At 39.8% G+C, this 24,480-nt stretch overlaps 1 protein-coding gene across 1 annotated transcript in view; it reads left to right on the forward strand.

The window, feature by feature from the left end:
* The window catches only part of oxct1a (3-oxoacid CoA transferase 1a), a 131,326-nt gene that overhangs the window by 40,065 nt on the left and 66,781 nt on the right, over positions 1-24,480 (forward strand). The window contains exons 8-12 of the mRNA XM_061900378.1: positions 17,544-17,651; positions 17,782-17,896; positions 18,181-18,275; positions 18,727-18,775; positions 18,988-19,060. Of these exons, the coding sequence (XP_061756362.1) occupies positions 17,544-17,651; positions 17,782-17,896; positions 18,181-18,275; positions 18,727-18,775; positions 18,988-19,060 (440 nt within the window). The remainder of the gene's footprint in view (positions 1-17,543; positions 17,652-17,781; positions 17,897-18,180; positions 18,276-18,726; positions 18,776-18,987; positions 19,061-24,480) is intronic.

A 24,480-nucleotide genomic window follows, 5' to 3' on the forward strand; every position in this document is an offset into this window, starting at 1 on the left:
TCTGTGTATTTATGTAGACATAACTTCATGTCCTGTACCTCTCAATGAAAGATGTGCAATAACCCATAGGAGCAACAGACAGCTTTGCTTAAAAGATGCATGCTGTTCTAATTGTTTGGAAGCATCATATTTGACTATTCAGTTCAAAGTTTGTTACACTCACATTTTAACAGCAACAATGTGCTAGGTTACTCTGTTGAAAAACCGATTAATTAAACGTATAGCTCCTTTGTTTGTAGCTGGCTGATGGATATTTATATGAAGATATGTAGCAAAGCCTTTTTATAGCCGTCCATATTTTTCGCACCGGATTATTTTGTGTGAGCAGGTCAATTTAGGTCTATTTTCATACAAAAGGCGCACTGGACTATAAGGCGCATTAAAGGGGTCCTATTATTATGATTTTTTTTTTTTTATCCTACATTTGAAACACTTACTTGTGGTGTGCATAAGATGTAATGGTGGTTCTTTGGTCAAAATGTTGCATAGATTATGTTTTACAGACTATCTTCAAACCGCTTTAAGACCGTCTCTTCAGGATCGGCCGTTTTGTGGGCGGTCTTATTTATGTGGCTCCACTTCGACAGCGTCTTCTCTTTGTTGTACCGGTAGTTTTAGCTCTCCATAGTGAGTCTACTGACTGATACAAGTTAGAACCCCATGCTGCTTTTTATTAGTAATGGCACCAGCAGAGGATGAAGCCCCACAACAAGAGGATTGAAAAAAAGGAGCCTATTGACTACGGCGCGGACTACAATGCAAACGCGCATACGTTTTTGGGACTTATGCAGATCCCAAATAAACATCGGAAAAGTTGATTTTGCATTATACTGCGAAACAAAACACCAGATAATGTCTCCTTATAGATGCCGTTGTTGGGTCCTTATACACACACCATATTAATACCCATATGTCAAGGTGTACAAAATGGATGGATGGATGTTAAAGCAGAGTATGTTTGATTACGGTTCCATCAAGCGGTGCGGCTTTGTAGCTTAGTCTTACTAAAACATTTTGACAGATTTTGAGCGTGCTGTGTAATGTTCTATATTGTCAATTAAACATCAAAGTTTTGGTGTTGCTTGCTAATGGGTACTTGCTCGCATCATTGTTGAACAGGCTTCAACCTGCAGTCCACACGTAACTTATGTGTGACTGCCATCTATTGATCAAACATATTATTACACCCTGTACCACATAAAATTGCTTCAAGGTCAGTAAGCACAGCTAGAATTAATAAGCACATGAGTGATAAGCACAGTTATAAGGCGGCGGGCGTACTGTCGATTTTTAAGAAAATTAAAAGATTTTAAATGCTCTCATTGTCCGGAAATTAAGGTAATCTGCCTCATTTTAATTCTTTAATGATTAATCTTTCATCATTAAAACATAGTAGTTCAAAAGTGACTGTTTTAGCACCTTCTCTTAAACATGGATAAAAGAAGTGAAAGCGATATAAAATGTTCTAAAAACACGCAAACATTAGAAATATACCTTTTGCATTACAGTGTACTTTTCGAATGTGTTTACAGTGTCTTGCATGCCATACAGCCTTCACTGAGAGGAAACTGACAGCTTGTATTGTCAAAAAGTCTGGGAAAGAGAGCTAAGTTCGGAGCCCCAAAATGTGATAGCAGAGCCATGGCCAATTGCAAGAACACGTTGGAAAGGGAAGATGGGAGTCTATAAATACATGGAATAATCTAAGTGTGTTGTCGCAGTCCCCCCGTCGTCCGCATGTCGCCTGGAGCAACACAATCTTTCTGCCTCGCCCTACATGTTGTCTCAGCAGGGTTTGGTCACTGGCTTTATGAACCCAGCAAATACACAGAAAAAGATGTAGCACATGTAACCCACCACTGTAGTTAGAACTAAAATGAGTTAGAGCGTAAATTTGTACAACCACAAAGTAAGTATCAATGGTTATTTTAGTTAGACCTGTGGTTTTTTTTTTGTGTGTGTGTGGAGTGGGTGAGGATAGGGGCTGTGTGTGTGAGTAATGCATAAAAAAAGGAAGGTGGCTGCTGACGCCTGGTGTCAGCATCACGGTCTGGATGTCAAGATAGAACAGCTTTGTGTATGTGACGCTCCCTTCCCACTTAATTGAAATTGCGGCACGACGTCTGACGTCACAATTTATTTCTCATGTGTGAAACTACATTACAATATCAACTGTATTATTGGGATTTAAACGTAAAGCCGATACCGTTTTTATTCGGGCTTAAGGGCGCACTGCCGATGAACGGGTCTGTTCAAGTCTATTTTCATACAGAAGGCACACTGGATTATAAGGCGCAATAAAGGGTTATGATTTTTTTTCTACATTTAAAACACTTCCCTGTGGTCTACATCAGTGGTTCTCAACCTTTTTTCAGTGATGTAGCCCCTGTGAACATGTTTTTTATTCAAGTACCCCCCAATCAGAGCAAAGCATTTTTGGTTGAAAAAAAAAAGATGAAGTAAAATACAGCATTATGTCATCAGTTTCTGATTTATTAAATTGTATAACAGTGCAAAATATTGCTCATTTGTAGTGGTCTTTCTTGAACTATTTGTAAAAAAAGACATACAAATAACTAAAAACTTGTTGAAAAATAAACAAGTGATTCAATTATAAATAAAGATTTCGACACATAGAAGTAATCATCAACTTAAAGTGCCCTCTTTGGGGATTGTAAGAGAGATCCATCTGGATTCATGAACTTGAATCTAAACATTTCTTCACCAAAAAATAAATCTTTAACATCAATATTTATGGAAGATGTCCACAAAAAATCTAGCTGTCAACACTGAATATTGCATTGTTGCATTTCTTTTCGCAGTTTATGAACTTTCATTCATATTTTGTTGAAGTTTTATTCAATAAATATATTTATAAAGGTTTTTTAGTTGCTATTTTTAGAATATTTAAAAAAAATCTCACATACCCCTTGGCGTACCTTCAAGTACCCCCAGAGGTACGCGTACCCTCATTTGAGAACTACTGGTCTACGTGAGTGACGTCAGTGAGTGTGTGGGCGAGGGAGGAGAGTGCGCGGTCGCTGAGGGCGGGGGAGAAATACATTGGCATCAAACTCCGTAGCTTGCAAGCTTGTGCATGCTAGCTTTCTGAGACTCTTATTTTGTTAACACAGGCAGGATGAAGCAGGTCTTTTATGGTGAAGACAGGAACTCTGCAGTCGGTCTTTAGAGTTTTGACAGCAGGTACGGCCCAAGAGTCTGTTGAAATAAAACGTTTTTCTCTCCGTCCTGTAAGTAATTTTTTTTCTTAATAATGAGCTCACAGCAGCCAGCGTCATCTCACAAGATCCTCGGGTGCCGAGAATGCCAACCAACTGACGAAAGTGAAGTCTTGGTGAAGATTGATGATTGCTAATTTTTATGTCTATTTTTTTAATGCCTGGCTTGGGATCGACTGACACACCCTCCGCGATGGACCAGTAGCTCGCGATCGACGTAATGGGCACCCCTGCTTTAAGGGGTTATCCGGCTTAATGTAGACATAGCCTTATTTACCTTCCTCCACTTCGACAGCGTCGTCTCCCCGTCATCTATGTTGTACCGGTAGTTTTTAGCGCTTCCATAGCGAGTCTACTGACAGATATAAGTTAGAACTGTACGCTACTTTATAATATGAATGGCAGCAGCCTCACTAAAACAGGATAAAGAAAAAGAAGGAGCTTGATTAAGGGTGCATCGATTTGGCAACAATAAAATGTGTCGCCAACAAATTAATTTGTCGACATAGTTGTGATGTCATCACTCGTGTTTTTCCGGAGGACGCGCCTCCGCACCGCCACTTGAACAACACATGTGAAAACTTACAAAGTGTGGGAATATTTCTTCCTATTCTTGTTAAAAATATAAATACCTTGCTCATTTTGCAAAGCAGATCTTGTTTTATGACAGTACATCATTGATTAAAGTTGATTTAAAGCGGAGGAATACCAAACACCTGGAGGATGCGGTCTCAACTCGGTAAGACTGTAGAATTGTTACCTTGGTCTTTGCTTGCTAGCTAGCAATTGTTAGACAAAATCGTGTGAAAAAATGATTTAGGTATCATTTCAGCCCACGTCCGCCGCTACGTTTTGTCTTACCCAATTCAAGTACGTTTTTAAAAGCAGCGTCAACTTGCATTGCAATGGAAAAAATGCACAATAAAAAGTCCAACGCACGCACGCACGCACACACACACACACACACACACACACACACACACACACACACACACACACACACACACACACACACACACACACACACAACATTAGGCACCAATGCACCTGTATCACACGATTAAACATTTAATCTACTATATAGCTAAAAAGTCAAGAATTATTCAATGATAACATATGCATTAAGTCTACTAGAGCAGTGGTTCTCAACCTTTTTTCAGTGATGTACCCCCTGTGAACATTTTTTTAATTCAAGTAGCCCCTAATCAGAGCAAAGCATTTTTGGTTGAAAAAAAGAGATAAAGAAGTAAAATACAGCACTATGTCATCAGTTTCTGATTTTTTAAATTGTATAACAGTGCAAAATATTGCTCATTTGTAGTGGTCTTTCTTGAAATATTTTGAAAAAATTATCTTAAAATAACTAAAAACTTGTTGAAAAATAAACAAGCGATTCAATTATAAATAAAGATTTCTGACGCCGTGACGCAGTTGGGAGAGTGGCCGTGCCAGCAACCTGAGGGTTCCTGGTTCAATCCCCACCTTCTACCAACCCAGTCACGTCTGTTGTGTCCTTGAGCAAGACACTTCACCCTTGCTCCTGATGGGCCGTGGTTAGGGCCATGCATGGCATCAGTGTGTGAATGGGTGAATGTCGAAACAGTGTCAAAGCGCTTTGAGTACCTTGAAGGTAGAATAGCGCTATACAAGTATAACCCATTTACCATTTACACATAGAAGTAATCATCAACTTAAAGTTCCCTCTTTGGGGATTCTAGACAAAAAAGCAACAATCGTAGAAATTCACAGGTGGATGCTTCATCACGAAACTTGGTCAAATATTTCTAAGTCAATATTGTGCATGAAGATATTTAGTTTGTTTTGTGTCGAAATTGCTGACTATGTGACGTATTTGGTATTCGTGGTCATGTTGTTTTTTGTCTGAGAGTAATTCTGGGTGATCAGGGCTTGTTTAATACATGTAGCGCTAAAGTTCACCGGTAGAACACGATAACGCAACACCTTAGTTTTAATTGTGATTAATCCCATACTGTTAGTGTGTGCAATGTTTGATGTAGTGCAGATTTTGTTAATTTTTATGTGTGTAAACATATGTACTTGTGTGAACGTATTAACACTAAACCTTCTATTTTGTTCATGTCAAATACACAATAAACATTATTTATATAAAATACACAATGGACGCTATACTTTTGTAATATTTATTAAAAAAATTTTTTTTCAGTCTTGCAATCATAAATGAAAAAGAAAATAAAGAAATAAAACTGAGGTAGGAAAATAATTCAAAAGTAGGAATGTCAACCTAACCTAACAAGCTGCACACGCTGGAATTGAGTAACGAGGGCGGGAATAATGAATATATTGACAGTTCAGCCTGAAAGCCAATGTGTTTACTTTGCAGTTAAGTAAACCAAGTCTCAAAGGAATATAACCTGCTAAGGCACTTTCTGACAAACATCCAAATTTTGATGTCCTACGCCTGATCCCTTGGACTCTTGAAACTGTGGCCCTTTTCATTATGTAATTGAATAGCCCTGACATACAGAGTTGAATACAGATAATATCATTCATTCAGTGCAGAATAAAGCCATCATTTGTTTTGCCCTTTGATTTTATATTGTTTGAAGATGATTTCCCAAGAGCAGCATCTCTTGAAACTACTTTTTAAAATTTTACCAGACACATTAAGTATATTTGCACAAAGAATTGGATTGTGATCTCCGATACCAGCCTGAATTTAATTTGGTATTGGATCGGAAAGAAAATCAGTGGTATCACACATCACTGTCAAATTTGGAGAAAATGTGAGAAAGTGCGCCTTATAGTCTGAAAAGTTCAAAAGTGATGCAATATTTTTTTGTTGTAGAAGTATGCCATACATTTTACATTGTAGATGTGCCACGAATTGCAACAGATGTGTAAAAATAATTTGTTTTTATTTACCTAAACATCTAAGACAGGGGTGCCCATTACGTCGATCGCGATCGACTGGTCGATCTCGGAGGGTGTGTCAGTCGATCTCAAGCCAGGCATTAAAAAATATACATAAAAATGAGCAATCATCAATCATACCAAGACTTCACTTTCGTCAGTTGTTTGACATTCTCGGCACCCGAGGATCTTGTGAGATGACGCTGGCTGCTGCGAGCTCTGCAGAGAAACACATTTTATTTCTAGAGACTCCGTACCTACTGTCAAAACTCTAAAGACCGACAGCACAGTTCCTGTCTTCACCATAAAAGACCTGTTTCATCCTGCCTGTGCTAACAAAATAAGAGTCTCAGAAAGCTAGCGTGAACAAGCTGGCAAGCTACGGAGTTTGATGCCAATGTATTTCTCCCCCACCCTCAGCGACCGCTTTCTCACTTGCTTGCACACCCGCACTCTCACTGACGTCACTCACCTGCTGCCAGACATTAAAGGGCCACACACATATGCTACTCTCATAACAAAGTGTTTAAAAACGAGTATGCAAGTTGGAAAAATGAGATGCCAAATCCAACCACTTTCATGTGGTATTGGACAGAAAGGAGGACTTTTTTTTTTTCCTCCATTTGAAAATGCGGACGTTATCAGCACCACTGTCTAATTCCAATGAATGCAAGTCATCAGAATCAAATACACCAATTTATATTCTTGCGCTATACAAGTACAACCCATTTATCATTTATTTATTTGTCTTCATGAAAGAAAGGAATCTATGTGTGTTAAACATGCTTGTATTATCATTAAACACCATTAACTTGTTAACAAAAATGTCTCTTTCATAAATAAATAAATATAAATTATAAATAGGAATGAGGTAGATATCCTCGACTTGGTCAATTGAAAAGTAGCTCGCCTGCAGAAAAAGTATGAGCGCCCCTGATCTAAGATGACAGGGAAAGAGGGTTTAATTTCTTACATTTTAGAACTCATTAGACTCCGTAACGTTTAAATTTTTCAACTTTAATGAGGATTTGCAGTACATGTGAAAATGAAAAAGAACCGGTAGCTCTTTTTGATCATGCTGTCATTTATGAACAAGTATGTATCGCATAACAGGGCATATACTGTGATAGCAGTAAGGGGCAAACTGCTCAACTAGCTGATGACTTTATTATAAACAACAGTAGAACAAATTTAACACTCTTGAGCATATACTAACAGCTGAGTAATGTAACCAATATTTTAACACGCATATAGAAGGCGGTTGGTTGCCAATGCACTAAAATGCAGCCGCCATCTAGCTGTGTTAATTTAAAAAAACAAATAGGGCTTCACAGGTAGGTTGCCTACAGCCACCGCTGTGATTGCCAATGTTTTTTTTTTACCTGGTGCTAATTAGAGACCCAAATGGTTATTACATTTTTTTAGGACCATTTATACATTTTGATACAGATGGCAGCTGGTTAATTGAAGAGATTGGAACATTTTTTTTTCCTTTTAAATTGAGCCGGATCTTAAAGTGGTCATATGATTTTGTATTTCCTTGTGGTCTGCATAACATGTAATGGTGGTGCTTTGGTATAGATTTTGATTTACAGACCATCAGGTACTCCAGCTTCCTCCCACTTCCAAAGACATGCACCTGGGGATAGGTTGATTGGCAACACTAAATTGGCCCTAGTGTGTGAATGTGAGTGTGAATGTTGTCTGTCTATCTGTGTTGGCCCTGTCATGAGCTAGCGACTTGTCCAGGGTGTTTCCCTGCCTTCCGCCCGAATGCAGCTGAGATAGGCTCCAGCAGCCCCCGCGACCCTGAACGGGACAGGCGGTAGAAAATGGATGGATGGACCATCTTCAAGCCGCTTTCTGACGGTCTCTTCAGAATGAGCCGTTTTGTGGGCGGTCCTATTTACATGTGAATGTCTTCCTCCAAACCGATCACCCTTCGGTTGTGTCTCTACCCTGTCAGCCATGTTGTAATTTTGATTTCTTCCATATCGAGTTTACTACTAAATATTTTAGAAGTATATGCTATTTTTTATTATAAATGGCAACAGCCGAAGATGCATGTGCATGTACGAGTCAGTCTGTCCCACAACAAGAGGATTAAGAAAAATTTATTGACTACAACTTTGGACTACAACTGAATAAAAATGGCGGACTAATGCAAAGCTCTTTAGGTAAACCTCTACCAATGTTATACTGGATGTGTGTGTGTGTGTGTGTGTGCGCGTTTATATATGTACATACGTATATATATATATATATATATATATATATATACCGTATTTCCTTGAATTGCCGCCGGGGCGCTAATTAATTTAAAACCTCTTCTCACTCCTGCGCTTACCAAAGGCATGCGGTAAGAGTAAGCATGCGCAATTATTTTAAAACCTCTTCTCACTCTTACCAAAGGTATGCAGTAAAAATTTGAGTGTGATGTAAGCTTGGACCTTAAATCCTACTGAATAGCTCTTAATACTCTTCCCTTTATGCGATTTCAAATTACCGGTATTGAAATCAGCCTCCTCCATTTTGAAAATGATGACAGGGGAAGTGTCACTCGTGACGTTACGAGTTTGACCAGGCGGTAATACTAAGCAAGCGCTAATTATTTTGGAAAGCGAGTTTGACCCGGCAGTAATTCAAGGCAGGCGCATACTATATGCCCTGCGGCAATTCAAGGAAATACATATATATATATATATATATATATATATATATATATATATATATATATATATGTAGGTGTGGGAAAAAATCACAAGACTACTTCATCTCTACAGATCTGTTTCATGAGGGGTTCCCTCAATCATCAGGAGATTTAAATGGAAGCATTCACATACAATGGTTTATATAGAGCACAAAGTGGGTGGGTACAAGCAGGCGTAGGGTGTGGTGATTGGGTCATGTGTTACCTAGGAGGTGTTTCCGTCTATGGCGGCATGTTGAAATGATTTCACTGCGCTTGTTGAGGGATGATAGATCTGGATGATATATAATAAACAGTTTCTCTTTTAAGCATAGGTTGCATCTTTTATTACCACTATTGTAAGGTGTGCTGGATGCAAGAATTTGCCATGTTATTGAATATTCAACATTATTGTCTTTGAGGTTCCAAATGTGTTTGCTGAGTTCTGTAGAATTCTGCAAAGTCTGGTTTCTAAAGGAGGCGTCGTGTATATATATATATATATATATATATATATATATATATATATGTATGTATATATATATATATATATATATATATATATATATATATATATATATATATATATATGTATGTATATATATATGTATATATATATGTATATATGTATGTATATATATATGTATATATATATGTATATATATATGTATATATATATGTATATATATATGTATATATATATGTATGTATATATATATGTATATATATATATATATGTATATTTATGTATGTATATATACAAACCTATTTCCATATGAGTTGGCAGATTGTGTTAAATTTGAATATAAACGGAATACAATGATTTGCTAATCCTTTTCAACCCATATTCAGTGGAATGCACTACAAAGACAAGATATTTGATGTTCAAACTCATATATGTGTATATGTATGTATATATATATGTATACATATACATTTGTATATATATATATATACATACGTATATATATATATATATTTATATATATACATACATACATTATATATATATATATATATATATATATATATATATATATATATATATATATATATATATATATATGTATATATATATATATATATATATATATATATATATATATATATATATATATATATATATATGTATGTATGTATGTATGTGTGTATGTATTGGAGATGTACGCTGAAATAACTAAGGCAAAATGAAAGTCTCAAATTTTAAATGGCTTGTTTGGAGCAATATTGAATGAAGGCAAGATTGTTTTATAAATATCCACCCTTCTTGGCATCCCAAATATACAAAATCATGTACCAACATGTAAATATTGGTTTTGCATAATAGCAACCCTTTAAGGAGCTGTTGCTGTCAAAATAATCACCGGTTTTTATATTTTGTAAAGTAAATAAAAAATAAAAAACTGTTATATTTTTTAAGTAAATCAGATATTAAAAAAATGGCACAGATAGCAGTTATAAGATCCAATTATCAGAATAATAAGTATTTACACCAATATATACTTAGTAGAAATTATCCTGAAATATTACATTTTAATTTGCGTTTTGTTTTTGTTGTATACATACTACAAGGTGGACATTATATCCGACGGAGATCACGATTTTGCAGAAAAAAACTTTGTAGTACAATTAAAACTTAGCATGCTACGGATGAAGTTTACGCAAATGAGACATTTTCACATTTTATTTATAGAGACAAACATAACAAAAGGTCTACGTTTAAAAGTTATGTCATGATAAAATGTGAATGCAAAACTCTTACTACCCCGCTGAACTACTGTTTTTCAGGAGTGAATATCTCAGTGTCGTGAGCGTGTCCCATTGGCAGCAAAATGGCTCACAAACAAACAAACTACTTTCGACTGGGAATTGATTGGTTTGGTGGCTGCAGGATCAGGTCTTTGCTTTTTGCAGATGATGTGGTCCTGCTGGATTTATCTGGCCAAGATCTTCAGCTATCACTGGATCGGTTCGCAGCCGAGTGTGAAGCGACTTGGATGGGAATCAGCACCTCCAAGTCCGAGTCCATGGTTCTCGCCCGGAAAAGGGTGGAGTGCCATCTTCGGGTTAGGGAGGAGATCTTGCCCCAAGTGGAGTAGTTTAAGTACCTCGGAGTCTTGTTCACGAGTGAGGGAAGAGTGGATCTTGCGGTCGGTGCGGTGTCTTCAGTAATGCGGACGCTGTATCGTTCCGTTGTGGTGAAGAAGGAGCTGAGCCGGAAGGCAAAGCTCTCAATTTACCGGTCGATCTACGTTCCCATCCTTACCTATTGTCATGAGCTTTGTGTTCTGACCGAAAGGACAAGATCACGGGTACAAGCAGCCGAAATTAGTTTCCTCTGCCGGGTGGCGGGGCTCTCCCTTAGAGATAGGGTGAGAAGCTCTGTTATCCAGGAGGAACTCAAAGTAAAGACACTGCTTCTTCAAATGGAGAAGAGCAAGATGAGGTGGTTCGGGCATCTGGTCAGGATGCCACCCGAACGCCTCCCTAGGGAGGTGTTTAGGTCACATCCGACCGGTAGGAGGCCACGAGGAAGACCCAGGACACGTTGGGAAGTCTATATCACCCGGCTGGCCTGGGAACGCCTCAAGATCCCCCGGGAGGAGCTGGACTAAATTGCTGGGCAGAGGGAAGTTCTGGCTTCCCTGCTCAGGCTGCTGCCCAGACCCGACCTCGTATAAGCGGAGAAAGATGGATGGATGGATGGATGGATGGATGTTCACCTAAAAAAGCCATTTAAAAAAATTTACTAGTTTGCAAAGCTCGCATTGCCAGTGCATTTGTGGTACTTAACAAAACTTCCTGGTTACATGCTGCGATGCTGCCTGAACTGAAGTCGCATGCGATTTGCTGATGTGTCATGTGATGTTATGTTATGGATACTGGTCATAGAACACAGAATATTTTGTGAGTAAAGTACAAGTAAACAATAGTTAAGCAGCACTACCATGCACTACATGCACAACAGAGCTGCTATACTTATCCTGTAAAATCACATTTATCACCCTGATTATTTTTGCATCCACAACCAGTGCTTATTCATGGTGAAATGTGTCAGGAACACAAAAAAAATAGTTTTGATTTCGTCCTGTATCATTTTACCAAATTTGGTTTCCGTCGTCCTACTGCTATTACGCTTTTATGCTTCCCTCTGCTTTCATTGATGTGAAAATGCTTAGAGAGACAAGAATATCAATGTGTACGTTCCCCTTTTTTGCTTGCTGGATCCACACACCTGCTCATTTGCTTGTGTGTGTGTGTTTGTGTTTTATAATTCTGTTTGTTTTTAAATGCTTTTACCATTCCTCGTGTGTTAATGCTGGTGTCTGAACGACATCTGAGCGCACCGTTCCACCTGGGACACATCCCACAGATGAAAGGAGGGATTCTGTTTTTTATGTACACGCCTATTTAAATTGTATGAGCTTGTTATTGTGTTGCAACTTGGCTAATTGAAAATGGAACCGGTTAAATGAGGTTTGGTTAAAGATAGACCGAAATGATACCATGTTGACTAAATTGTCAACCAAATGTCTCCCTCGGTTCTCTCTGCCCTATTTTAAAGTCTTTAAATGTGATGAGCTCAGTCTTGCTTGATGAAGGCGTCTATGCAAATTCTCACAAAAGACGGATGAGAAAGATGTGGGAGGATGAGTGGGACCGCGCTATCTCTGGCGCCACCAATCTCATCTTGCACAGCTGACGAGCATTGGATTTACCATATCCCGATCAAAAGGAACGGGAAAGAGACTTGATGGTCCTGACTGAGTGGGGCCCTCCCTCACCCGCCAACCAAAGCCTGTGTATCCATGACAACGGCAAGATCCGCTCTTTGCTGTTGACTTCTCTCAGTTAGCGGCGAGTGTTGAAGGAGGAAGTGGAGATAAGCAGGGATTAAATTCAATTTGTTCTGAACGGCTGCTTGCCCCTCATGTAAATGGAATAAGTAGGTTACACTGAGTTACACGAAGGGAGTAGATGAGTGGGTAAGAATGATGTTGTCATGGTTAGGTCACCTTTCTCTCCTAAAGTATTGCTCACCGTCTTTTTCATTAAATTAGGCTCCTTTTAATATTGCGGTCGGTACCCAAAAAAATACTTGGTGCAGCTTGCTTAGATTTCACACTATTTTAGTCGCTCAACAAAGAACATATTACAAAACCCAAAACCAGAGAAGTTGGCACGTTGTGTAAATCGTAAATAAAAACAGAATACAATGATTTGCAAATCCTTTTCAACCTATATTCAACTGAATAGACTGCAAAGACAAGATACTTAACACTCGAACTGGAAAACGTAATTTTTTGTAAATATTAGCTCATTTAAAATTTGATGCCCGCAACATGTTTCAAAAGAGCTGGCCCAGGTGGCAAAAAAAACAGAGAATGTTGAAGAATGAAATATCCCACAGGTGAACAGGTTAATTGGGAACAGGTAGGTGCCATGATTGGGTATAAAAGCAGTTTCCGTGAAATTCTCAGTCATTCGCAAACAAGGATTGGGCGAGGGTCCCCACTTTGTGAACAAATGCATGAGCAAACAGTTTAAGAAAAACATACTTTTTTTTTTCAGGGATTTTACCATATATGGTCCATAATATCATCAAAAGGTTCAGAGAATTATTATTATTATTATTATTTTTTTTTTAAATATATCTTATTTTTATTTTTCCTTTTCCCCCTCCCTCAGGGGGGAATTCGACAGTTGCTGGTTGTTTCATCTCCATTGTTGGGGTCCCTGCGGGTGGGGTGGGTTGTTCCCGTGGCCCAGTGCTGGGCGGTCCTGCAGCGGCCGGCTTGGGTGGGGTGGTCTGGGGCGGGCCGCGTCGTGCTTTCCGGGGGTGGGAGGTGGGCTCGTGGGGGGCCAGTTGCTGTTGGGGCGGGGGAGGTTTTCCCGTCTGGTTACGGGGAATCTCTGATCCCAGTATTGATCCCTGGGGTACACCACAAGATATATCCAACCGTGTTGACATATTTTCACCCATCTTCACATATTGCTTCCTGTTGGTTACATAGCTTCTTACCCAGTTCAATACCAAACCTCTGATGCCATTTCGTTGTAGTTTTTGCCCGGATGCAGCTGAGATAGGCTCCAGCACCCCCCGCCACCCCAAACGGGACAAGTGGTAGAAAATGGATGGATGGATGGATGTTATGTTTATTAAAATATTGTAAACCATGCTGTCTGCTAGGTTGAATATGTTGGGTATTTATATATTTAGTTTTTAGCTTAGATTTCACAAAAAAAATGTTCTAAAATGTACTTATGAAGAGTGTTTGTGTCTCATTTACACCCAAGGTCCAATTATTCATCAACTTACAGTTCAGGCACTTTGGAATTCTTGTGCGTAAATAAATAACAATAAATGGATTGCTGAACGGAGCATCTAACGTAACAAAAATTTCCAGCACAGCAAACGCACCAGAATTAGTTTTAACCGACCCAAACATGACAAGTGTGAACGCAAACTAAACACTAATAGCAAGAGTGGCTGTATATGCTGAGGCCCATCTCCAGCAAAATTAATTCAGGAGAAAGTAGCAGGTGCATTCCTGTTTGGACTTGTATTGCGTTGACCCACCTCTGCTCAAATCAGTGTCCCTTTCTGGGAGAAGACCTTAAACTCACTTCTGCCTCCTGGGGTTTTTCTCCAGATGTAACAGTGTGTATGTGTGTGCGTTTTTTTCGTGTGTGTCATGCGGTGCAACAGTGTGAGTCTTTGGCGATGAAGCCTTTTTGGTTTTCCCGTCAGGTAATTGTGCTTCAAGCAAGGCAAGGCAAGGCAATTTTATTTTTGTCGCACATTTCATACACACGGCCACTCTATCTGCTTCCGAGTCATACCAATGACTATAAAAATGGGACCCATTATCTCCCTGCTTGGCACTCAGCAGCAAGGGTTGGAATTGGGGGTAAAATCACCCAAAATTATTCCCGAGCGCCCCCACCGCTGCTGCTCACTGCTCCCTTCACCTCCCAGGGGGTGAACAAGCGAATAGGTCAAATGCCGAGGACAAATTTCACCTCACCTAGTGTGTGTGTGACAATCATTGGTACTTTAACTTTATATGATCAAAAGTTAAACTTTTAAAAATGTTTTTAAACAAAGTACAGAACTAAAATGACAGGATGAAAAAAAAATCTTAAATAGAAATGTTTCCTGCTTAACGTAACAACATACAACTAACATTATTTATTTAGCAGACATCTGACCTAGTTAAACTCACAATATCAATTCAGTGTTCAGCTTTGTGATGGACCAGAGGTCTCCAACTCCAAACCATAATCACTCAAAAATCTAGCCCTCAACCCCCGGACTTTCTTATCCACCAATTTTGCAATACTTAATATTGCCACTTCAATTACAGTGCCATATCTTTGTATAACTCTCATTATCTAATATCCAATCATCATTACTGTGAAGCATTCTATGTGGCTTTTTGACCTGGGGGCCCAACTTTTCTATTTCAAAGGCCTGGGCCCCTCTCAATTTAAAAAGTAGTAACGTTACTCGCGATTTTTGTATTCAGTAATTATATCTAACCTACTTACAGTTTACAATTTTGTCAAAACGATATATAATACCATGTGATAATCACAAATATTATTATGTATGTAACACATAAACCTTGGGCTTTGGTCAAACTGATTAGAAAAAAATAAGTACTAATCAAATATACTGCATAAGAAGAGATTCCTAAATAACTGACAAAAAATACATTCACAGGCTATTATGTTGTGCTAAAATAGATCAAATAAATTAATAATGAATATTTTTCCCAACTCAACATTCCTAAAACAATCTAAGAAAATACAGATAATAAATTTTGCACCAAAGAAACTTCCCTATGACTTCTGTTTGTTTGATATTGTGATTACTGCCACAAGTGATAGAAAAGTCTGTTACAACTGATTTTTGCTGTGGCCCATATACATCGGAGCTGAGAAATACATTTTTTCGCGGCCCTTTAGAGACCGCTCACCCTATGATTAAGAAACACTGATTTTTATGAATGGCAACATTTCTATGGTTCATTTTTTGCAAAGCACAACTTAGACATTTGATCATTGTCTTTGTGCTATCTTGTGGAAATGTGTCATTTAATAGATGCATAATGTCTGAATATAAAACTGTAAGCAGATATTCTTTGATCGTTTGGTGATGTAACTAGTATCGCACAAAACTATATGTCCTTTTTCAACAACTTACACAGTTAGGGCTGCTCCTAAGCTCTGGAACGACCTACCTCTGAGTGTTAGACAAGCCTCCTCTCTTCCTGTTTTTAAATCTCTCTTAAAAACATACTTTGATTCCCTGGCTTTTAACACTAAGTGATATCCATCCTGCAATGGCGCCCCATTATACACCTGCTGTGAACCTGTTTTTTTGTTTTATTTATTTATTTTTTATCATGTTCTGTTTGTCTTGTGTTGTTTGCCCGGTCCTCGTATTATCTTTTAACCTGCCCATTGTACAGTACTATGGCTACACCTGTGGTAAATTTTAAATGTGCTTTATAAATAAAGTTGATTTGATTTGATTTGATGTTGGGGACAAGACAAATTTATTATGACAGCAAGAGAGCAGAGTTGCCAAGTGACACTTTTAAAAAAGTGAGCTACTACTGACACTACTACTTGGTTAGCACCTAATGGACGTGATAGCCACATGTAGATACAGACAAAAACCTACAGTACCTTGAAACTACACTAAACTATACTATACACTATAAGATAAAAAGCCTAGATTTGAGGAAATCAATACTAAAAAGTAGTGAAATGATCTGTCCATGCAGCTAGTTAAGTTTACTTTGTAAAACGTCCTAAATTAAGATTTGTACACTTAGAAATCAGCAGGACTTTTAAGATTTTTATTCTGAAAACAAGCATTATTCAACCTGCAATTCTTAAAATGGAACTGCACTTTTTTTTTTAAATTTGCCTATCGTTCACAATCATTCTGAAAGACGTGGCGACGAATTGATTAAAAAAATGCATTCTAATTATTCAATAAACATAAATAAAAGTCTGCTTACAGTGGAACAAAAGGGAGCTCCACTATTCCGCCCATAAAATACGGTAATTAACCATTCAAAAAGCACCAACAATACTCAATTTACATTTTGTGTCTTGAATATTAACCAAGCATTTGTGATATTGTTATTATTAGCGCTAACGCAGACAAACTATTTATAGCGGCGTCGCGATCACTCCCGGGTGTCTCTATGTTTACATCGAGTGGTCTGCTGCATTCTCGCTTCTTTGCTCCTTTAAAGTTTATTCTGGATCATAAATCATGCTTCTCACCGTCTCTCACATTCTAATGTTATTGTGTTTATCAGAATCAACACAAATGCTGAACAGGACAAAAAAAAAACAACTAAAAAAACAACACAAGTGCTGAAGAGCAAGATTGATTGGAATACATTGGTGCCGTGGAGAAAACATCTTTGCAGGAGCACCAGACAAAATTTGGTGTTTCACTAGAAAAAGTAATCATTTTTGAAAGATGCGGTCCTTGGGTAATTCACACTTCCGCTGTTAAGGACCCAAACATTGACGTATGACACCAAAAGGGTTGCGATAGACACCGCAGCCCATTCACTGCTCAACAGAGAAGGGAGAGTACACAAAAAAGATCACAACTGGATGTAGTCCAATGGCCTTTGTTTTGGTGTAAATGTACCCCTACGTACTTAAGTGTTTAACTTTTTTTGACTTAGGTAGAAGAAGTGGTGGATGTTGGGACTTTTGCTTCAGAGGACATCCACATCCCAAGTATCTACGTTCACAGAATTGTCCAGGGAGGCAGCTATGAAAAGAGGATTGAGGTACAAAGGGTTTGAATTTGAAAAACAATGAACTTTTGTTTTGTCATTTTTAAAAATATTGTAGGTATACATTTTCTTAATAGTAACCCTGTGTTGCTAAGTTTAAAAGGATCCATTTGACTGTTTTCAGAAACGCACAGTTCAGAAAAGCCAAGAGGAGAAGCCCAAACCAAAGAAAGATTCCGATATTGTTCGGGAAAGGATAATTCGCCGTGCAGCTTTGGAGTTTGAGGATGGGATGTATGGTATCCTTTTTCTAAAATGTCATGACGATTTTTGTATGCCCTTATTGGTGTTGGACACCATAAACAGTTAACGAATTAGTCAATCAGGGTATTACTACAAAGACTTTTAGCCCCACCGCCAAATATTTGTCGGGTCATTTGACCAATACATTTGGCAGGTTTTCCCTCCCAATTTTATGCGACTTTTGGAAACTTTCCCAGAAGCCATTTTTTCAAATCATTTTTGGATTATTTTTTTTTAATTGCATGATAACAGATTTCATCCTTAATGAATGGCTGACCAGCTAACCTTGGTATTGGCATCCCCATGTTGGCCAGCAATTTCATCAAACCAGACATCACTGTGCATCTGCAAAGCGAAAATGGCATTTTAGGATTGGTAAGCTGCCTAAAGATGAAATGTTTAAAGCTTTAACAAGTGGATTTACTGCAGATTTTTGCATGAAGCAGGAATAATAGCCACGAGGGGCCTTTTTTTGACTGTGTTCAATTTATTATGTAACACGTGGCGACGGCTAGACTCATTTTCCTCATTTTCCTACTCAAAGTCGTTACTTGCTGTCTGAGTCTAAAAAAAATAATGCTGCTGGTACTGCGATAGAATGACGCCAATCAACTTTTGTTGACAGGAGAGTGTAGGCGTTCGTGTCAGTGTCTGATTTGTCAACATTTATTTTAATTAATCGCGCCTGTTTGTTGTTTTTAAACAAAGCAATGCAGTCTTTTTCTCCCCCTCAAAAATCAAAGTCTCATCTTGTCATCGGAGTACTTTGATTGTGTCCAGCTGTCCTTTGCACACATCCCATTTGATCTTGGTGATATCTTTGCAGGGCCCATACCCCTCTGACACTGCAGTAGATGCAGACCTGATTAATGCTGGTAAGGCTCATAGCTATATACCAGTGGTGGATTTAATGCAGTCAAAGTCTAAAATGAAAACACTCATTAAAGTATTAACCGTCATATAACATGAACACTTCTTGAACATTAGTATTATTGCATAATTAATTTGAAACATTCTAATGCTTAGCAAGTATTTCGTCTAGTCAATTGCATTATTAAATAATCACTTAATTTTTTCTGTTCTGCAGGCAAGGAGACTGTCACAGTGCTCCCTGGAGCTGCCTATTTTTCCAGCGATGAGTCATTTGCCATGATCCGAGGGTAAGACTTTGAAAGTAGTTTCTGAAAATCAGATATGTGTGGCATATGCAGACTTGACTGACTGCTTAGTGGTACTTGCTGATAATGTCAAATTCTCCTCCGTTTAAAAGTGCAGTGCAACTTTACAAGTTGAACACTATCCATTCTGACATATGCATGGTTGTTTTTAAACCAGGCGAGGGGTGGGAAACTTGTGGCCCATGGGCTTATTACGGTACGTCCCTCAAGAGGATTTAATGGAACCCTTAATGCAATTCGCAAAAGGGACCTCTATTGATTACATCTACATTCAAAACATACATCTACACCTCTTCAACTAAAGAAAAATGGTACAGACCCGCAAAACATAACACAGCTTATAAACTTTTAAAAGTTTTCATCTTTTTTTAAAAATATATTTTACAGGTAAAGCAATCTGTCCATGAGAAATTAAACCTTTTATTCTTTTCTCTTTTCTTTTTTGGAAAGTATTTCTGATTAGCTTACCCAATAGGTCGCACATTCGAGAATCTGAACTGAACACACAGGCTTCCAGTCTCTTTTACTTACCTTCCTTGCACTTCAAGACTCAGCCGTTCACGGCCTCACAGACATTGGGAAAGTATAGAACTCTTTTCAAAAATTAAACATTTTCTCTCTCCGGGTTTGAAAAAATCTGTGGGAGACACAAGAAGGAGGCAGAAGAGCCACATGCAGCTCCAGAACCGCAGGTTGCAGACCCCTGGTCAAGATAATATATATTGCATATGCTTTTGTGTAGATTTTTAAATGGTAAATGGGTTATACTTGTATAACCCTTGTTTACCTTGACATTATTTTCATATCCATCCTTTCCAAAAGTACCATAATTTATCTTTTTGAAAATGTACATTGTGAAAAAATACCTCTTGAATTTGCCACCGATATTTTCTTTCAGACAGATTTGAAAATAAACTTAATAATGTAAATTCACCTGGTCACAACATTAAGTACACATGCACACTCTCCGATTGATACAAACTTACCAGTTTATAAAAACAGCTGCTTTTATCAGCTTTTCTGTCGCTGCATATCGCACATAAGTTGTATTGTACTTTGTCATACCTTTTATTTTTGTTTCCTCAAAGCAGCATATTATATTTAATGTCCACAAAAGTATGCCCATCTCACCGTGACGTCGCCAAAATGCAAACTCCCACAGGCAAAGGCATACAAAATTGTAAGCTCACACATTTTTCAACAAGAGTATCCAACATTCTAACACTATTTATAAAACAGACAATACAAAAATCATCATGATAAACATTAAACAATACCTCAAAAGGAATGAATAAATGAATAAAACGTCCAAAACCATTTACCGTATTTTTCGGACTATAAAGCGCAGTTCTTTTCATAGTTTAGCCGGGGGTGCGACTTATACTCAGGAGCGACTTATGTGTGCAATTATTAACACATTACCGTAAAATATCAAATAATATATATTTTAGCTCATTCACGTAAGAGACTAGACAGATAAGATTTCATGGGATTAGGGATTTTGAGTGACGTATAGCATGTTCTGTATGTTGTAGTTATTTAAATGATTCTTACCATAATATGTTACATTAACATACCAGGAACCTTCTCAGTTGGATATTTATGCATCATATAACGTACACTTATTCAGCCTGTTGTTCACTATTCTTTATTTATTTTAAATTACATTTCAAATGTCTATTCTTGGTGTTGGGTTTTATCGAATAAATTTCCCCCAAAAATATATGTTTATATATGTTTTTTTCCTTCTTTATTATGCATTTTCGGCAGGTGCGACTTATACTCCGGAGCGACTTATACTCCGAAAACTACGGTATGCCCAGTTTTCTGAAAATTACTTTTAAAAAGTAATTTGTTCTAGTTAATTATTACTTTAACAAAAAAGTAGTTGAATTACGAACAGAATTACTCTTAAGTAAATGTAAGTAATTACAAAGTAAGTGCTTAAAAAAATATTGCATTTTATAAACATTTCATATAGATCACAGTGCAAAATGCTGGGCCTGTTGCTAAGTGACATCATCGAGGGTTTCAATAGAACTGTTTTTGTGAACTTTAGCCGTCAGCTGCGGCAGTGTCTCGGCTCTTACGCCAGCCAGCTCTTTTCACCGGAATGGGTTGCCTTTGGTTAATAAAGAGATTGAATGTGCTTTGATGGCTCTCGCGTCTCCTTTTCAACAAATGGATGGCAAGTTTGTCACTTCAATCATTAATTTGTTGTTCTTTATTCCCATTCGGATGTGTGCGTATGTTGTTGTCTGCTGTGTCACCGTGTGATGCTGCCTCCTCTTGTTTGATATGAAATTAGTTTTAGTGCAGTATTGCTTTTTGCTTTCACAAGTAAAACGAGATTTCCTGCATTGAACTTACAGCAACACTTATGACACTGTCTTGTTGTTGACGTAAATGAAACCACATCAATAGTAGCGTGCCACGCTACATCAAGCTACCGCTAACGGCGATGTAGCCTACAAGTATGTTTTTTAATTACTCGTTACTAGTGAAAGTAACGCCGTTATTAACACTGTTTATTTATAATCTTCTTAGAGAGACTTGTACCAGCTGGCACTGTCACATGACTCTTACACACCAATCCAATGTAAGCACTAGTGACGCTTGATTCCGTTCCACCAATTAAACAGAGACTGGCAATGACATGACCTCAAACATTTGTTAATTTTATTCTAAATAAGTACACGCTCTAATCACAGGACATAGCCAGTAATTAACTAACTCAGGATATCACATGACAGAGCTAGTAGTTAACTAACTCAGGATATTTTCACAAAGGTTTTGTGACGTAAGCAGCCACAAACTCCGTCCTTGCTAATATTCCCAAAGTCCTTGGTTTCTCATAGATTTTCCAGCTTTTTGAGATTGATTAGATAGTACTTGTGAGCTGAGCTGCCACCTTATCGTGGTAGAGGAGTTTGCGTGTCCCAATGATCCTAGGAGCTATGTTGTCCGGGGGCTTTATGCCTCCTGGTAGGGTCTCCCAAGGCAAACAGGTTCTAGGTGAGGGATCAGACAAAGAGCAGCTCGAAGACCTCTATGAAGAAGACAAAACATGGACCCAGATTTCCCTCGCCCGGACGCGGGTCACCGGGGCCCCCCTCTGGAGCCAGGCCCAGAGGTGGGGCACGATGGCGAGCGCCTGTTCCCATGGGGCCCGGCCGGGCAGAGCCAGAAGAGGCAACGTGGGTCACCCCTCCAATGGGCTCACCACCCATAGCAGGGGCTATAGAGGTTGGGTGCAATGTGAGCTGGGCGGAAGCCGAAGGCAGGGCACTTGGCGGTCCGATCCTCGGCTACAAAAGCTAGCTCTTGGGACGTGGAACGTCACCTCACTGGGGGGGAAAGAGCCTGAGCTAGTGCGCGAAGTGGAGAAGTTCCGGCTGGATATAGTCAGACTCACTTCGACGCAAAGCAAGGGCTCTGGAACCACTTCTCTCGAGAGGGACTGGACCCTCTTCCACTCTGGCGTTGCCGACAGTGAGAGGTGACGGGCTGGGGTGGCAATTCTGGTTGCCCCCCGGCTTAAAGCCTGCACGTTGGAGTTCAACCCAGTGGACGAAAGGGTAGCCTCCCTCTGCCTTCGGGTGGGGGGACGAGTCCTGACTGTTGTTTGTGCTTACGCACCAAGCAGCAGTTCAGAGTACCCATCCTTTTTGGGTACACTCGAGGGAGTACTGGAAAGTGCTCCCCCGGGTGATTCCCTTGTCCTACTGGGGGACTTCAACGCTCATGTTGGCAACGACAGTGAAACCTGGAGAGGCGTGATTGGGAAGACTGGCCGCCCGGATCTGAACCCGAGTGGTGTTTTGTTACTGGACTTTTGTGCTCGTCACAATTTGTCCATTACAAACACCATGTTCAAACATAAGAGTGTCCATATGTGCACTTGGCACCAGGACACCCTAGGCCGCAGTTCCATGATCGACTTTGTAGTTGTGTCATCGGATTTGCGGCCTTATGTTTTGGACACTCGGGTGAAGAGAGGGGCGGAGCTTTCTACCGATCACCACCTGGTGGTGAGTTGGCTGCGATGGTGGGGGAGGATGCCGGACCGACCTGGCAGGCCCAAACGCATTGTGAGGGTCTGCTGGGAACGTCTGGCAGAGTCTCCTGTCAGAGAAAGTTTCAATTCCCACCTCCGGAAGAACTTTGAACATGTCACGAGGGAGGTGCTGGACATTGAGTCCGAGTGGACCATGTTCCGCACCTCTATTGTCGAGGCGGCTCATCGGAGCTGTGGCCGCAAGGTAGTTGGTGCCTGTCGGGGCGGAAATCCTAAAGCCCCTTGGTGGACACCAGCGGTGAGGGATGCCATCAAGCTGAAGGAGGAGTCCTATCGGGTCCTTTTGGCTCATAGGACTCCGGAGGCAGTGGACAGGTACCGACGGGCCAAGTGGTGTGCGGCTTCAGCGGTCGCTGAGGCAAAAACTCGGACATGGGAGGAGTTCGGGGAAGCCATGGAATACGACTTCCGTATGGCTTCGAAGCGATTCTGGACCACCATCCGCCGCTTCAGGAAGGGGAAGCAGTGCACTATCAACACCGTGTATGGTGCGGATGGTGTTCTGCTGACCTCAACTGCGGATGTTGTGGATAGGTGGAAGGAATACTTCGAAGACCTCCTCAATCCCACCAACACGTGTTCCTATGAGGAAGCAGTGCCTGGGGAATCTGTGGTGGACTCTCCTATTTCTGGGGCTGAGGTCACTGAGGTAGTTAAAAAGCTCCTCGGTGGCAAGTCCCCGGTGGTGGACGAGATCCGCCCGGAGTTCCTTAAGGCTCTGGATGCTGTGGGGATGTCTTGGTTGACAAGACTCTGCAGCATCGCGTGGACATCGGGGGCGGTACCTCTCGATTGGCAGACCGGGGTGGTGGTTCCTCTCTTTAAGAAGGGGGACCGGAGGGTGTGTTCCAACTATCGTGGGATCACACTCCTCAGCCTTCCCGGTAAGGTTTATTCAGGTGTACTAGAGAGGAGGCTACGCCGGATAGTCGAACCTCGGATTCAGGAGGAACAGTGTGGTTTTCGTCCTGGTCGTGGAACTGTGGACCAGCTCTATACTCTCGGCAGGGTTCTTGAGGGTGCATGGGAGTTTGCCCAACCAGTCTACATGTGCTTTGTGGACTTGGAGAAGGCATTCGACCGTGTCCCTCGGGAAGTCCTGTGGGGAGTGCTCAGAGTGTATGGGGTATCGGACTGTCTTATTGTGGCGGTCCGCTCCCTGTACAATCAGTGCCAGAGCTTGGTCCGCATTGCCGGCAGTAAGTCGAACACATTTCCAGTGAGGGTTGGACTCCGCCAAGGCTGTCCTTTGTCACCGATTCTGTTCATAACTTTTATGGACAGAATTTCTAGGCGCAGTCAAGGCGTTGAGGGGTTCCGGTTT

Source organism: Nerophis ophidion, linkage group LG01 (genome assembly GCF_033978795.1).
Source record: "Nerophis ophidion isolate RoL-2023_Sa linkage group LG01, RoL_Noph_v1.0, whole genome shotgun sequence".
NCBI lineage: Eukaryota > Metazoa > Chordata > Actinopteri > Syngnathiformes > Syngnathidae > Nerophis > Nerophis ophidion.